Consider the following 16,049-nt stretch of genomic DNA (forward strand, 5'->3'; position numbering starts at 1 on the left):
GGTGGTGGATATTATAGAAAACTTGAATTACATATAGAGTGAACGTGATTCTAAGGATATTTTATAAAACGTTTTTGTCCTTATTTACAAAAGTTTTCAGAAAACGAATGTTTGTACAGGAATTATTTCATAACGCAACTTCGCGACCGACTAACTTCTAGTTGAAGAGTTAAAAAAAAAAGTCCCCTGTGGATGACCTACAACTGAGTGCAAATGCAGATGAGTGTACATAACAGCCTAATAGGAACAAGTTATGCCTTACGTACAAAGAACATTAAATAAATAGGTAACTTATTACAGGGAGGTGAACGCCAATGAGAAATGTGTGTGAATAAGACGGGACTAAAATCACGAAAGAACGTTAATGTCAGTAGCATACTGTCTGTATTTGAGTATTTAGCCTTGGAAATTTAAGAAGGAGGTACAAAGGTTGAATCTCCTGCAGCTTCATTAGTTACCTATGGAGAGAAGCTACGGTAGCTGTAGTGTGCCGATTTATGGACTGATCTGAAGACCGGAAGAAAAGTATCTCTTTAGACAGTAACAGCTCACGCAGGTCCAATGATATTTTATCTTTGGAACCGACCTCTGCTCGGCTGTCCTCTAGGCACCCTCATTGTGTGTGCGACGTGTGCATAATACGGTCAAAAGGACACGGAGATTGAAGATTCTTCTAGAATTGTAAAACTAAAAACTACCCTGCAATCATTTTTCGGCAAATCACTTTTTAGTGTTGGAAAAGAGGGCATACTCAAAAGCAACGAAAGTTGCTAGTAAATAATTCGAAACGAAGATTTCGAGATGATGAATCAGTAGCAATAATACGCTCAGAGAGATAAGTCTGCTGAACCCCAAAGGGAAAGGAGACAGAGATCTACTGCGGAACACTTTGCTGCGAGACCTGATGGCAGGCACATTAATGTCGCTGAGAGGCAGGTCAACAGCTCAGCATCATTGTTAGTAACGCCTGGAACAGGCCAGAGGCACGACAGCCATTTTTGGCCATCTCGCGTGAAAGCCGCGAGTTAGTTATGGCAGTAATTGACCACTCTTTACCTGCCAATGAAATTCAGTAATGGATTCCTAAAGGAGTCAGCTAGCACAAGTAATAATTCAGACGCAGAAAAGTGACCCAGAGGTTTTCAATTAATAGAATGGGCATATTTCCGTATTGCTTTGGTCTGTGAAATAGATACATGTTGATTGTTTTCAGAATACGCTATTAAGTATGTGAAGGGCAACTATGATAAATTTAGCTGTGGCCAAGGATAGAAAACTATGTTGGAAATGAAAGCAATGATAATGTACTTTAATTACGTCACTACAGTTGGTACACATAAGCCGTTTTATTGACTGTAAATGCCACACTTAAATGTGCTGTGTATATAAATTAGTTTTACAAACTGGATGCATAAAAATCGGTAAGTATATAAGTCAACTTCCCAAAGAGGCTTAACAAAACTAGCACTACACACGTGGTTGATTGTGGTCACTTATTATAGCACCGCGAACCAGTACTATCTCAGATCAGTGTTGTCTTGCAGTGTACTCACTGGGTGCGTGAGCAATAGTAGGTATAACAAATATGTATATATTTATAAAGACAGGATTGCATTCTACAGCTGAGAGTGGTCTGTAACATTGCTTCCAGAGTGGACTGGGACTCAAATAGCAAAGCTGCTGCCATTGTCGTGGTTAAAGCAATGCACACCTTTTTGGCTAGAGAGAAATTCAAATCTCAGTTCGGCCAATCAGTTTTAGGTTCGCCGTGTTTCCGAATCGATTAAAGTGAATACAGTGATAATTTGTGTGAAAAGAACTCGGCCTGTTTCCTTTCCCATCATCGTCCATCCTAAGTCTCCGTTTCGGCAGTAATGACCTCGTCGTCGACGGGACGCTAAACTCCATCTTTTTTTACTTTTTTGCTACTGCCAGCCGTTCTAGTTTAATTATGTGTTATAGCCCAAAGCTTGAATACAGCAGCAGTATTTTCAAAACTCCATAGTGAAAATTGTTTGCAAAATTATAGGTACATCAATTATTTCTGTCAGTATGCACAAAATTAGTTTCTGGTTTCATATTCGAAAGGATGGCATTCGAATTCAGTTTTTCGTCAGTTTGACTATATTGATTCAGGCGAATGTCGGAATCATTCCTAATATAAGACCACTTTTAGATATTATTCATTACGTATAAACTGATAAAGTGAAAATTTCACTCTGCAGAAGTGTATGCTCTGTGAGACTACTTTCTGAGAAGATAAAACTGTGATGTTCCGTTTCTAATGGTCCTGGCGTACACGAGATATTACCTCTAAGCATCCTTGATTTCTTTTTTGCCGGTATTCGGCTGTTAGTACCAAGCGAGGTTCTTTAACTCTACCACATATTCGAAATGGTCTCAAAGCAAATCATGTAGGTTTCTACTAAAACAGAAATTCACTATTTTTAAATGACATCATATTCGCCGTTGATTGTAGAAATTATTTATTTCACAATTGCTGGCCTTTGGACCATTTTCGAGCAGACTTTAAAGTCATCCGACATGTACACATGTGACCGTCAGAAGTGAAAGGGCTTGTTTTTGAAGATGACATAAATACATGCCGGAGGATTTTAAAGGCTGACGTGTGCTGACGCAAAATCTTTCGCAGTACCATTTGAAAATGGACCAAAGGCCGCAATTGCAATTGTGAGATAAATAATTTCTAGAGTTGACGGCAAATATGACATCCTTTAAAAAAATCTACGTGACTGTTAACCCCGAACATGAGAAGTTAATCAGAAATCCATTAAGAAGCTAATTCCGAAACAGTTAAGTGTCAAAAGAAAATCGTAGATAAGGGTCATTTCTAAACAGCCCTCTTTATGTAGGACATGCTCAGAGCTTTTCGATAATTATTATAGAAATTAATGAAACGGCTTCTTTCGCATTTCAGATGAAGACAGCTGCAAAGAAAGTGGACTTCAGAAGGAACAAGGCACAACCAATAGAAGAAAGTACACTATTGTTTTAGTCAAACATTTTCACTCTTTTAATTTATTATGAATATGTGGAACCAACAGTACATTGCGACATACGCAGATGAATATGTCGAGTGGTACACATTAGCGTGTATTTATGTGATGAGAAGTACGTGAGTCAGGGGGAGCAGGAGGGCCGGCTGGTGGAGCGGTCCGCCTTGCACGTCTGCCCGGGCCGGCACTTGGTGTTGCCGCAGTACACGCCGCTGCCGCTGCCGCTGCCGCTGCCGCCGGAACCTGCAACACCACCGCCACCCACATTGCATCACGACATTCACACTGCTACCTAAACATCCAGCTGTGAAGAGCATTATTCATGTACACGAAGACACAACTGTCTGATCAAAAGTATCCGGACACACTATTAAATCCGCCATTGACAACTAGATGTCACTAGAGGTGGACCTGACGGTATAAAAGATGGCGGGGAGTGTTGTGTTGTGAGTAGAGAAGTAGTGACAGCAATCTGGGTGGGTCAGGAGAGTTCAGTGACTTCGAGTAGTCATCGGATGTCACCAGATTAGCAGATCCATCAGGGAGGTTTCAACCCTTCTAAAGGTGCCCAAATAGACTGGTGATCTGACTGTGGAGTGGAATCGAGAAGGAACAACCGCAGCTACAGCAAGACTAGGCAGATCTCATGTGCTGACATACAGACACCGTCGAGTATTCCAAAGGGTGGTTGTAAAAGAAATCGCGTGAAATCAGCAGAAAGAATCATTCTTCATTTCCAAAGTACTACCAACAGTCCAGCTAGCATAATGACTGTGCGTAGGAAATCAAAAAGAATGGGGTAAAAGGGTCGAGCATATCCTCACAAGCCAAACATTTCTGTAGTTAATGTTAAGCGGTCTTGCGGTGGCATAAACAGTGGGAAACTGGAAATTGGTCACTTGGTGTGATGGATTACGCTGTACCCTGTGGCAATCCGATGGAAGGATTTGGCTTTGGCGAATGCCTGTAGAACGTTACCTGCCGTCATATGTACTGCCTACAGTGAAGTAAGGAGGAGGTCGTGGTACTGTATGGGGGTTTTTCGTGGTTCCAGTGTGGTTCCCTTACTGCGTTAGGAAAACGCTAAATGCAGAAGGATATGAATACATTTTACGGCATTGTGTACTGGGTACAGTAGAGGAACAGCTCGGAGGTGATGATTCTATCAGAATGACAGTGCACCCCGTCATAAAGCAGCATAGTGAGGCAATGATTTGTGGACAGTAACACTTTAGAAATGAACTGGCCTCCCAGTCCCTACCTGAAACCAATTGGAGACATCTGGGCTCAGCTACAACGTCGACTTCGCTCCTGCCCGCAGCGTCCAACATAACTAACTTCTCTGGTTGCGGCTGTTGAGGAAGAATGGGCTGTAATTCCTTTACAGACATCCAGACACCTCATTGAAACGCCCCCAGCAGGATCTTGCGTCATAAAGCTGAAGTGTGGACACGCCCCGTGTTTCCACTATGACTATCGGAATACGTTTGATCGAATAGTGTATTTAGCAACTATACAGTCCAACATAATGACTTTAATTAGAGGTACGAATTTTGGTTGATTTGACGCAACGACTCAAAAAATGTTTCATTCTCTCTTCCCTTTGTATTAGAAACAACTTTAAAAAACAATTACACTGCCGGAAAAAAATGAGACACCCTCAAGGACAAGGTCATTTTACTGACAAGTGGGGTGAACACACACGTCACCGTAGAGAAGCATAATTACGCATTGCATCCCCTCCGGCGGCAACGCAGGTATGTATTGTGCAAACGATCATAACAGTACCAAATGGCGTCCTGCGACAGATTGCACCAAGCATCTTGCGCCTGTTGTTGCAATGGTTCTTTCAGACCCTGGAGAACGATTAAGTTCCAGCTTTATCGTGTCCAATACATGTCCAATTGAAAAGAGATCTGCTGATCTTGCTGGCCAGAACATCTGTTGTACACCACGAAGAGCACACCACGTCGCAGCAGACGTGTGTGGACGTACATTATCCTACTGAAAAAGTATATCATCTTCCTGTCGAAGAAATCGTAGTAGCACGGGGATAACAGCCTATGAAATGTAATGGGCATTGGCCATTTTACCCTGCAGAAACATCAGATCTGACCTCGAGTTTTAACTGATAGTTAACTATGCACGCAACGTCTAATCTTTAAATGGCCTTCCAAGGCGTGCTGGAAGGCTGAAGAGCCTAAACAAATCGTATTTTCCTGGTCATGATTGGTGAACTGGTGCCCTCTAGTGAACTGCACTGAGAACGCAGGTTTATTTTTACCTCCATTACACAAACTTCTGTATGTAGGGATTTCCTGTAGACAAAGAAATACAAACTATGCAAGTCATGAGGATGATACAAAACTATTTTTTGAGCAACGTATGTACTTCTTATACATTCTGACTCTGTCTGCACCCCGAAAACATATTCAACAACAGCAATGCTTGCATTCTTGATTCAGATCATCAATTTCAGTTCAGCTGCAGTTCCAAATTTGGATATAGATTCCACGACAGCAGTTGTCATACTTTCGTAATTAGTTGTGGTACCACGGGAATCATCACTTTTATGAATAGTCTTTCATGGGCATTTTTTTTCCTCATAGGCACATCCGACCATCTGCCAGGATATTCAAATCTTTTTGTGCGGTGGTCTCTCTTTGCCAGGCTGCCTCAGTTTCATTTCACTTCTCATATCCTCTCCCATTCACTTCACGCTGAATCAAATTCATTGCTTGGGGCAACAGGGCCATCAAAAACATAGATATCAGACTACAACCCTACCTGTGGTATTTCGTAAGTATAGATTGGAACTCCTGAGATCACACCCACCTTCAAAACAGTAAATGCTCTTCTGATATCGATCAGTACTTAAAGTTTTAGTTAACTGACAACCAACAGCCATTAAGTACTAGAGAAAAAGCATTGTTAACCTTCGTCTGTTTATTACAAACTTATATGTCTACCGGTTTCAGTCATAGACCGTCATCACAGCGTGTAAGATGGAAACAGACCACGTGAAAGCATATTTCACATTCCTTATGGGCCCACATAGCATCAAAGTTATCATAGTGAAGGTCCACAATCAACAGCAAAGTGCAGCACTTACAATAGTAACACAGTGTTACAGTGATTAATACGTACAACTTCCTATATGGAAAAAAAATCAGTACATTGGTAGTTTTCCAGTAATGGCCTCTGTCTTTATTTTCTGAGCTGATGATTTGAAATTGTGCTATTGGCATAAGATTTTGATTGATTGAGAAAATGCATTATTAACCCTCAGCTGTTTATTAGAAAGCTATATGTCTACCGGTTTTGGTCATCGACATTCATCACAAAACATAAGATGTCTAGACAACTGTCTTTGCTTGTTTCATATATTTATGTTCCTCTATGCTTTTCATTACTTTGGAATTAATCATTGTGATATTATGTAGCTATTGTAAGTGCTGCATTTTATTACTGATTGTGGGCCTTCACTATGGTGACTTTAATGTTATATGAACCTATATGGAACATGAAATACGTTTTTACCTGATCTGTTTTCACCTTACATCCTACGACTGTGGTCAATGACCAACACCAACAGACATACAGGTTTATAATAAACAATTGTTGGTTAATAATACATTTTCTCAATCAATAAATATCCTGTGCCCAGAGCACAATTTTAAATCATCGTCTAAGAAAATAAAGAGACAATTACTAGAAAACAACCAATGTACTGTATTTTTTCCTTACAGGGAGTAAGTGTCCCAAATTCTGTCGAAACCTTCTCATGCATGCTAGATCCCTGGTGTCAACTTCCTCAATGTTCTTTCCAGATAGTGACTCAAATAAGTATCAAGTTTGCTTGAAATTGCACCAGACATTACAGAACTATGCATGGACACACACACACACACACACACACACATATATATATATATATATATATATATATATATATATATATATATATATATATATGTTGTTGTGATCTTCAGTCCTGAGACTGGTTTGATGCAGCTCTCCATGCTAAACTATCCTGTGCAAGCTTCTTCATCTCCCAGTACCTACTGCAACCTACATCCTTCTGAATCTGCTTAGTGTATTCATCTCTTGGCCTTCCCCTGCGATTTTTACCCTCCACGCTGCCCTCCGATGTTAAATTTGTGATCCCTTGATTCCTCAGGACATGTCCTACCAACCGATCCCTTCTTCTAGTCAAGTTGTGCCACAAACTCCTCGTCTCCCCAATCATTCAATACCTCCTCATTAGTTATATGATCTACCCATCTAATCTTCAACATTCTCCTGTAGCACCACATTTCGAAAGCTTCTATTCTCTTCTTGTCCAAACTATTTATTGTCCATGTTTCACTTCCATACATGGCTACACTCCATACAAATACTTTCAGAAACGAGTTCCTGACACTTAAATCTATACTCGATGTTAACAAATTTCTCTTCTTCAGAAACGCTTTCCTTGCCATTGCCAGTCTACATTTTATATCCTCTCTACTTCGACCATCGTCAGTTATTTTGCTCCCCAAATAGCAAAACTCCTTTACTACTTTAAGTGTCTCATTTCCTAATCTAATTCCCTCTGCATCACCCGACTTAATTCAACTACATTCCATTATCCTCGTTTTACTTTTGTTGATGTTCATCTTATATCCTCCTTTCAAGACTCTGTCCATTCCGTTCAATTGCTCTTCCAAGTCCTTTGCTGTCTCTGACAGAATTACAATGTCATCGGCGAACCTCAAAGTTTTTATTTCTTCTCCCTGGATTTTAATACCTACTCCAAATTTTTCTTGTGTTTCCTTTACTGCTTGCTCAATATACAGATTGAATAACATCGGGGAGAGGCTACAACCCTGTCTCACCCCCTTCCCAACCACTGCTTCCCTTTAATGCCCCTCGACTCATAACTGCCATCTGGTTTCTGTACAAATTGTAAATAGCCTTTCGCTCCCTGTATTTTACCCCTGCCACCTTTAGAATTTGAAAGAGAGTATTCCTGACAACATTGTCAAAAGCTTTCTCTAAGTCTACAAATGCTAGAAACGTAGGTTTGCCTTTCCTTAATCTTTCTTCTAAGATAAGCCGTAAGGTCAGTATTGCCTCATGTGTTCCAACATTTCTACGGAATCCAAACTGATCTTCCCCGAGGTCGGCTTCTACCAGTTTTTCCATTCGTCTGTAAGTAATTCGCGTTAGTATTTTGCAGCTGTGGCTTATTAAACTGATAGTTCGGTAATTTTCACATTTGTCAACACCTGCTTTCTTTGGGATTGGAATTATTATATTCTTCTTGAAGTCTGAGGGTATTTCGCCTGTCTCGTTCATCTTGCTCACCAGATGGTAGAGATTTGTCAGGACTGGCTCTCCCAAGGCCGTCAGTAGTTCTAATGCAATGTTGTCTACTCCCGGGGCCTTGCTTCGACTCAGGTCTTTCAGTGTTGTGTCAAACTCTTCACGCAGTATCGTATCTCCCATTTCATCTTCATCTACATCCTCTTCCATTCCCATGATATTGTCCTCAAGTACAACGCTCTTGTGTAGACCCTCTGAATACTCGTTCCACCTTTCTGCTTTCCCCTCTTTGCTTAGAACTGGGTTTCCATCTGAGCTCTTGGTATTCATGTAAGTGGTTCTCTTTTCTCCAAAGGTCTCTTTAATTTTCCTGTAGACAGTATCTATCTTACCCCTAGTGAGATATACCTCTACATCCGTACATTTGTCCTATAGCCATCCCTGCTTAGCCATTTTGCACTTCCTGTGGATCTCAGTTTTGAGACGTTTGTATTCCTTTTTGCCTGCTTCATTTACTGCATTTTTATATTTTCTCCTTTCATCAATTAAATTCAATATTTCTTCTGTTACCCAAGGATTTCTACTAGCCCTCGTCTTTTTACCAACTTGATCCTCTGCTGCCTTCACTACTTCATCCCTCAGAGCTACCCATTCATCTTCTACTGTATTTCTTTCCCCCATTCCTGTCAATTGTTCCCTTATGCTGTCCTTGAAGCTCTGTACAACCTCTGGTTTAGTCAGTTTATCCAGGTCCCATCTCCTTAAATTCCCACCTTTTTGCAATTTCTTCAGTTTTAATCTACAGTTCATAACCAATAGATTGTGGTCAGAGTCCACATCTGCCCCTGGAAATGTCCTACAATTTAAAACCTGGTTCCTAAATCTCTGTCTTACCATTATATAATCTATCTGATACCTTTTAGTATCTCCAGGATTCTTCCACGTATTCTTGAACCAACTGTTAGCTATGATTAAGTTATGCTCTGTGCAAAATTCTACCAGACGGCTTCCTCTTTCATTTCTCAACTCCAGTCCATATTCACCTACTATGTTTCCTTCTCTCCCTTTTCCTACTGTCGAATTCCAGTCGGCCATGACTATTAAATTTTCGTCTCCCTTCAGTACCTGAATAATTTCTTTTATCTCATCATACATTTCTTCAATTTCTTCGTCATCTGCAGAGCTAGTTGGCATATAAACTTGTACTACTGTAGCAGGCAGGGGGTTCGTGTCTATCTTGGCCACTATAAAACGTTCACTATGCTGTTTGTAGTAGCTTAACCGCACTCCTATTTTTTTATTCATTATTAAACCTACTCCTGCATTTCTCCTATTTGATTTTGTATTTATAACCCTGTATTCACCTGACCAGAAGTCTTGTTCCTCCTGCCACCGAACTTCACTAATTCCCACTATATCTAACTTTAACCTATCCGCTGCCCTTTTTAAATTTTCTGACCTACCTGCCCGATTAAGGGATCTGACATTCTACGCTCCGATCCGTAGAATGCCAGTTTTCTTTCTCCTGATAACGACTTCCTTTTGAGTAGTCCCCGCCCGGAGATCCGAATGGGGGACTATTTTACCTCCGGAATATTTTACCCAAGAGGACGCCATCATCATGTAACCAAGCAGTAAAGCTGCATGCCCTCGGGAAAAGTTACGGCTGTAGTTTCCCCTTGCTTTCAGCCGTTTGCAGTACCAGCACAGCAAGGCCGTTTTTGTTAGTGTTACAAAGGCAGATCAGTCAATCATCCAGACTGTTGCCCCTGCACTACTGAAGAGGTTGCTGCCCCTCTTCAGGAACCACACGTTTGTCTGGCCTCTCAACAGATACCCCTCCGTTGTGGTTGCACCTACGGTACGGCTATATGTATCGCTGAGGCACGCAAGCCTATCCACCAGCGGTAAGGTCCATGGTTCATGTGGGTAACATCTTAAATAACCCATATAATTTTGGGCATAAGCCTCTCAATAAACACTTATCACCTCCCTCTTTGATTCTTCCTCCTGAATAATCGTCTTTTATGCTAGTATGAATTTTTATCTCCATCTCCCTTAAATGCATACTTCGGACACATTTGCAAACCAAGTTCGGCCGTGAACTGTCGTGCACTGCAAGAGGTGAAACGTTGCTGTGGTTGACAACATACGCGAACACATCATCGTACCGCAGAATTCTCTCCTCTTTTGTGGTAGACAGGGTATAAAAATATCGACAGATAGTTTCGATCATTGTATTTTAGATGACCACACTGTCGAAGAAGAATTCCCCATCACGAGGAACAAATAGACTGTCTGACACATGCGGTTTGCGGGCAATATATAACACTGACGTGGACTGATATCGTCTCATTACGTCTTTCAATACAGTTTACTTTGATACACTGCATGGTTCATGAAGAAAAACTTTATAGGTGTACTACTAAAGCTTCTGTTAATTTTGTATGTCTGATGGACAGCTGTTGAGTGTGGTAAAATCTTTACTGAATTATTGTAGTGAATATAAGGGCCTCCTGTTTAGGGATGACAGAAATAAAGTCTTAGGGCAAACAGACTATGCAGTCACAATATTGTTAGTATACATGCATAAAAAGTTTATTACTGTGTCTTGTATATATATATATATATATATATATATATATATATATATATGATTCCATAGACAGACAGACACTCTTTGACGTGCTGGAAGAATATGGTATCGACAGAAAAACCAGGGCACTTATACAACAGACGCTTACAGACACTACCTCCAAGATTAAGTTCATGGGAGAAATTTCGGAACCCTTCCACATACACACAGGTGTCCGACAAGGAGACGGGCTCTCACCAATCCTGTTCAACATGGTGTTAGACAAAATTATCAAGCAGTGGGAGGAACAAGTTAAAGGAATACAGCTGGGAAGAACACGTGAAACCAAAACAATCATAAAATGTCTGGCATTTGCAGATGATATAGCCATACTCAGCAATAATACACAGGAGGCAAAGGAAGCACTGGAATGCTTGCATGAAATAGCTGCCAAAACAGGTCTGCAGGTATCTTACGAGAAGACACAATATATGGAACGACAGACCAATAATGTACGCACCATGCATACTGTATATGGATCCGTAGAAAGAGTCGAAAAATTTAAGTATTTAGGGGAGTACATACAAATGGGAGGATCAAACAAGGCGGCTAACATGGAACGAACGAAGAAACTCCAGAAGGCATACAAACTCACATGGTCACATTATAATAAGAAAAGCATATCGAGGCAGGCCAAACTTAGGCACTACAAAACAGTTGTATTACCAGAAGCATTGTACGCGTCAGAAACAACCACAATTGGAGCATCAGGCATCATAGACACAGAAAAAATAGAACGCAAAATTCTCAGAAAAATATTTGGACCAATTCACAGAGATGGCATATGGATGAAGCGACCTACCAAAGAGCTGTACCAGCACACTGACAGACTAACAGACGCGATCAGAAAACGCAGATTAACTTTCTATGGGCACATACAGAGAATGGACAACAACCGACTTACAAAGAAAATTTTTGATGTAGTAAACAGCTCAAGCAAGAAAACAAATTGGTATCATGAAATAGACGAAGACTTAAGGCAGATAGGGGTCAACAGGCAAATGATAGGAGACAGGAAATACTTCAGAAACAAAGTTAGGAGTGCAAAATTTATTGTAAAGGAGAGAAAGAAGACAGGAACATTATGGACAGAGCAAAGGAAACAGGAGCATAGCCAAAGGATGAAGAGATTTTGGGAAGAGAAGAGGAAGAAAGGAAAGAAGTGAAAATTGTGTCATCATATGATTTTCGAGTTCAAACACTGTCCATAAGGGCAACAATGAAATGAATGAAATGAATTGTTTGTGTTTGACACTGTAAAACATATCTCTTCAACTGAACAAGTTCTCGTATCTCTTAAGGGCACAAGAATATTTTCTTCAGGCAGCTATTAACAGCATCAATATATTTGGAAAAATGAGTGATGAACACAGTCCTGTCTTGTAAATCATTTATTCACTGCTAGTTTTGGTCATAGACCATCTTCAAAGCGGAAAAATATCTTTTACGAAGACACAAACACATGAAATTCACTTATGTTTAAAGGTACAATAGTTATTTGATGTTAGCTTTGCAAAAGATATTTTTCCACTGTGAAGGTCTATGACTGAAACTGGTGGTGCATAAATAATTTACAAAACAGCACTGTGTTCAACATTCATTTTTTTCCAAATATGAATATCTTACAGTATGCGTTTTAGAGTCAATGTACACTAGACATCTTTTGCTTTGAATTATTGTACTTGTATTATCCCCATATATTGACCGTTCCTCATGGAACATACTGTATATACCCCATGAGTAGATCAATGAAGCCAACTGTCTTCTTATTCATCAATACTGGGTGATTACTGCAAGTATGTCAGCATATATCTGTTTCTCTTCATCAGGTGCTGCAGTTATCTGTTCTGACATGTAACTGTGCTTCTGCTAGTAGGCCTTTCATTCCCTGGTGTGTCTATGGATCAACACATCATTGTCCTACATCCAACTCTCATACAAGCAGCCTACATATGTTCTCACAATATTTAGTTCTCTTCTTCTTCACCCCAGGGACATTATCATCATTAGTGACCATATTTAATACCAACCACAGTAGCTGGTCAGCAAGTATCAGTGATCCCACCATCTCAACCTGATGCCTTCTAGACCTCTATAAGCAGCACCATATTCACATGGTGATGATCAATGTATCAGCATATAATGGCTGCATGAACATTGCCACTCCATAAAACCATAACCACACTAAAATCTCTTATTTTGTAACATTTTCATTTCACTTTAACCGTGATTGTGTAACGCTCATGTCTGCAGCCCAAATTAGAAGCAAGGGCACACTATATTATGTCCAGAGAGGCCATTCTCGAAGTGCAGATAGAGCACCCATTCAACACAACTGGTCAGCATGGCTCCAAGTATAACAGTTGTACTTCTACTTCTGTTAATTTCTCTACCACATATAATGCAGCTACAAAGCTGATCTTTCAGTAGGAATGACTGATACAGCACAAAACTCCCTACTCAATACCTCAGTTGCATCAAAAGGAAAACTGATTTGAGAAAAATATAAAATTACAAAGAGATGGAATGTGGAGCCACCACTTACCTTTAGGAGACGGAATTGTAAGTATTCTCAACAGACATGTACAAAAACTGAAAAAACTGTCCTATTTTCTGAACTCTTCATGCCTTTTGCTGGGAGGAAAAAGGAGATGAGGAACTTTCTTCCCATGCATCCTCAGACAAGATGGGTCGGTCAAATTTGGGATCTAAGTGAGCTGTCCCTCCTTTCTAACTTTCCTCAACCTATTCCTCTTCTTTCTCTGAACGCTAGGATTTTTTTTCCGGTGTTGCATGTGTTATTGACAGTACTTATAATTTCACCTTCTGAAGGTAACTGATGGTCAACCATTCTCGTACATAACTGATACTGAACAAACATCTAGCTGACCTAGTCACCTATCTACTACGGATGGTGCCATGTCATGACACTCTGTAGATTGACCTCTTCTACTGACAAAATGTTGTTAGCACCTGATTCCTTCAGATCATAGTCCTAACAGTCACTTCCAATATAGAAGTTTTGTTGAGTTAACGATCAACAAGTTTAGCATGGACACTGACAAAATTGCGTGGAAATAGAAACTCAAACCACAGAATTATTCATATAATATTAATCAACAAGGTAATATAATGACAATGCTATTTGCAGATGATCAGTTTTTTGGTTTTGAACAGTGAGGATGTAATGCAGAGCTGCCTAATAGCTACACAAAATGTGTCAGGTAAATAACATGTCAGTATCAATACAAAAAAGTCATGATGTTCTGTGGGTAAAAAAAAAACAGAAAGGACAACAATGCTAACAGAAAAAATATCATAGAGCAAGTACCAGGTGGTTATAATTAAGGTGCAGCTGTGCACGGTGGTCCAGTGTGGGCTGTAGTCGTCACATGGCAACAAAACTTGACAGATATGCTAATGCTTTAATGTGGAACCGAGTTACCTTGAAAGAGCGTTAGTTCCAATTGTGGCCACCAGGTGCAAATTCAGCACTCTACACTGTTTGTATGATGATATGACATCTACATGTTATTTGACAAGCCATAAGTGAGTAAAGAGTATGGCTGTTGAGAAGAGAGACTGTGAGATGTTAGTGAAACTGTTTTATGTGAACGGCAACAAATACAGTGCTGCATTAAGAGAGTATTGCTGACTGAAAGGTCTGAGGAGAGGCTCGATGTCATGAAATGGTTTAAAGAAGATAATAAAGAAATTCAAAAACATGGGTGAGCTCGGTGTGGCACCTGGAAGAGGAATGCATCCTATCCCAGTGCTAGATTGCTGTTGCTGTAACTGACCATGCAGCATGTGTCCATGTAGTGCCAGTTCTCTTCCAGTGTCACAAGAATTGTCCGTCCAATGGTCAACAGGACAGAAAGTTTCGCTCTCTGTTTTACACTGATACCAGTTCAAGATCCAGATGGTGCAGCAACTGGAACCTCATGATCTGCATAATGTTCTGAATGTGCTCTTCTGTTTATGGTATGGATAAAAGATGATGACATGTACTGGGTAACATTCTGTGGAGTGGTGAGGCACACATTACACTACAGGGTGCCGAATTTGGGGTACTGTTAAAATGCATGTTTTGCTTGAGGAACCATTGCATTCGCCATATGTGACTGTGTGTTGTGTATTCCCCAAGCACCTTTATCCTTGGTCTGTACTTCTCTGAAGAGAATACACCCAGAGAGCTTGTCATGTGCACCATGATGTCTGCAAGTTATCCACACCTCCTTATACATCGTGTGATTCCTGCTTTGGAAGAGCACAACTGTGGGGAATCTACTTTTTCATTCAAGATAAGGCAACACACCATGTCACTCATCCAGTGAAAGATCTGCTTAATGCAGCCTTCCACGAATGTATTATCTCCAGGCGCTTTCCAGGTGCTTGGCCTGCAAGATCACTTGAACTGAATCCAAGTGACTTTTGGTCCTGGGGATATTTAAAAGAATGAGTAGCTGCACTCTGATTTCATCACCCATAGATACTTTTAAATTTTTAGTGATCATGCCATCATATAGAGGAGACCAATATAAAAAAGACAAAACTGAGAAGTTCTATTACATAAACATTAAAGATCTCTCAAAAATAAAGATGTCTCCAAAATAAATTTATGTCTGTACTGACATTGCTGTATGGGAGTGAATCTAGGGTAATGAAAAAAAGATAAAATAAGATTACAAGCCAATTTAACAAAATTTCTGTGGAACATAGTAGGAAAGTCAAAGTTAGATTATAAAAGAAGTATAGATATCAGGAAGAAATTTAAAAATGTAAATGAAATGATTGAAGAAAAAACGCAAAAATCCCATATGTTGTGAAATGAGGACTCAAGATAACCACTAAATTTTTGACAATATGATCAGTAAATTTAAAGATGCTGGGAAGGCCAACAAAAAGATGAAGGGACCAAATGTTGTTGCAACAGGTCTAACAGGGCCTAACTCGTGAAAGAAAAAAAAAGAAGTTTTGAACAGTACTATGTAATGCTGGGGCTCTTAATGCCACAATGTCTATGTGGATTAGAATTTTCTCTAGTGCATTACAGAATGGGTAAATACATACAGAATGTATCAGCTAAT

The 16,049-nt window shown here is 40.0% G+C and overlaps 1 protein-coding gene across 1 annotated transcript in view; it reads right to left on the bottom strand.

Moving 5' to 3' along the window:
• Window positions 1-3,007: 3,007 nt before the first annotated feature.
• LOC124712121 (waprin-Thr1) overlaps window positions 3,008-16,049 on the bottom strand; it is a 176,125-nt gene continuing 163,083 nt past the window's right edge. Inside the window, exon 4 of the mRNA XM_047242423.1 lies at window positions 3,008-3,260. Coding sequence (XP_047098379.1) covers window positions 3,142-3,260 — 119 coding nt within the window. The 3' untranslated portion in view covers window positions 3,008-3,141. The remainder of the gene's footprint in view (window positions 3,261-16,049) is intronic.

This window comes from Schistocerca piceifrons, chromosome 1 (assembly GCF_021461385.2).
Source record: "Schistocerca piceifrons isolate TAMUIC-IGC-003096 chromosome 1, iqSchPice1.1, whole genome shotgun sequence".
NCBI lineage: Eukaryota > Metazoa > Arthropoda > Insecta > Orthoptera > Acrididae > Schistocerca > Schistocerca piceifrons.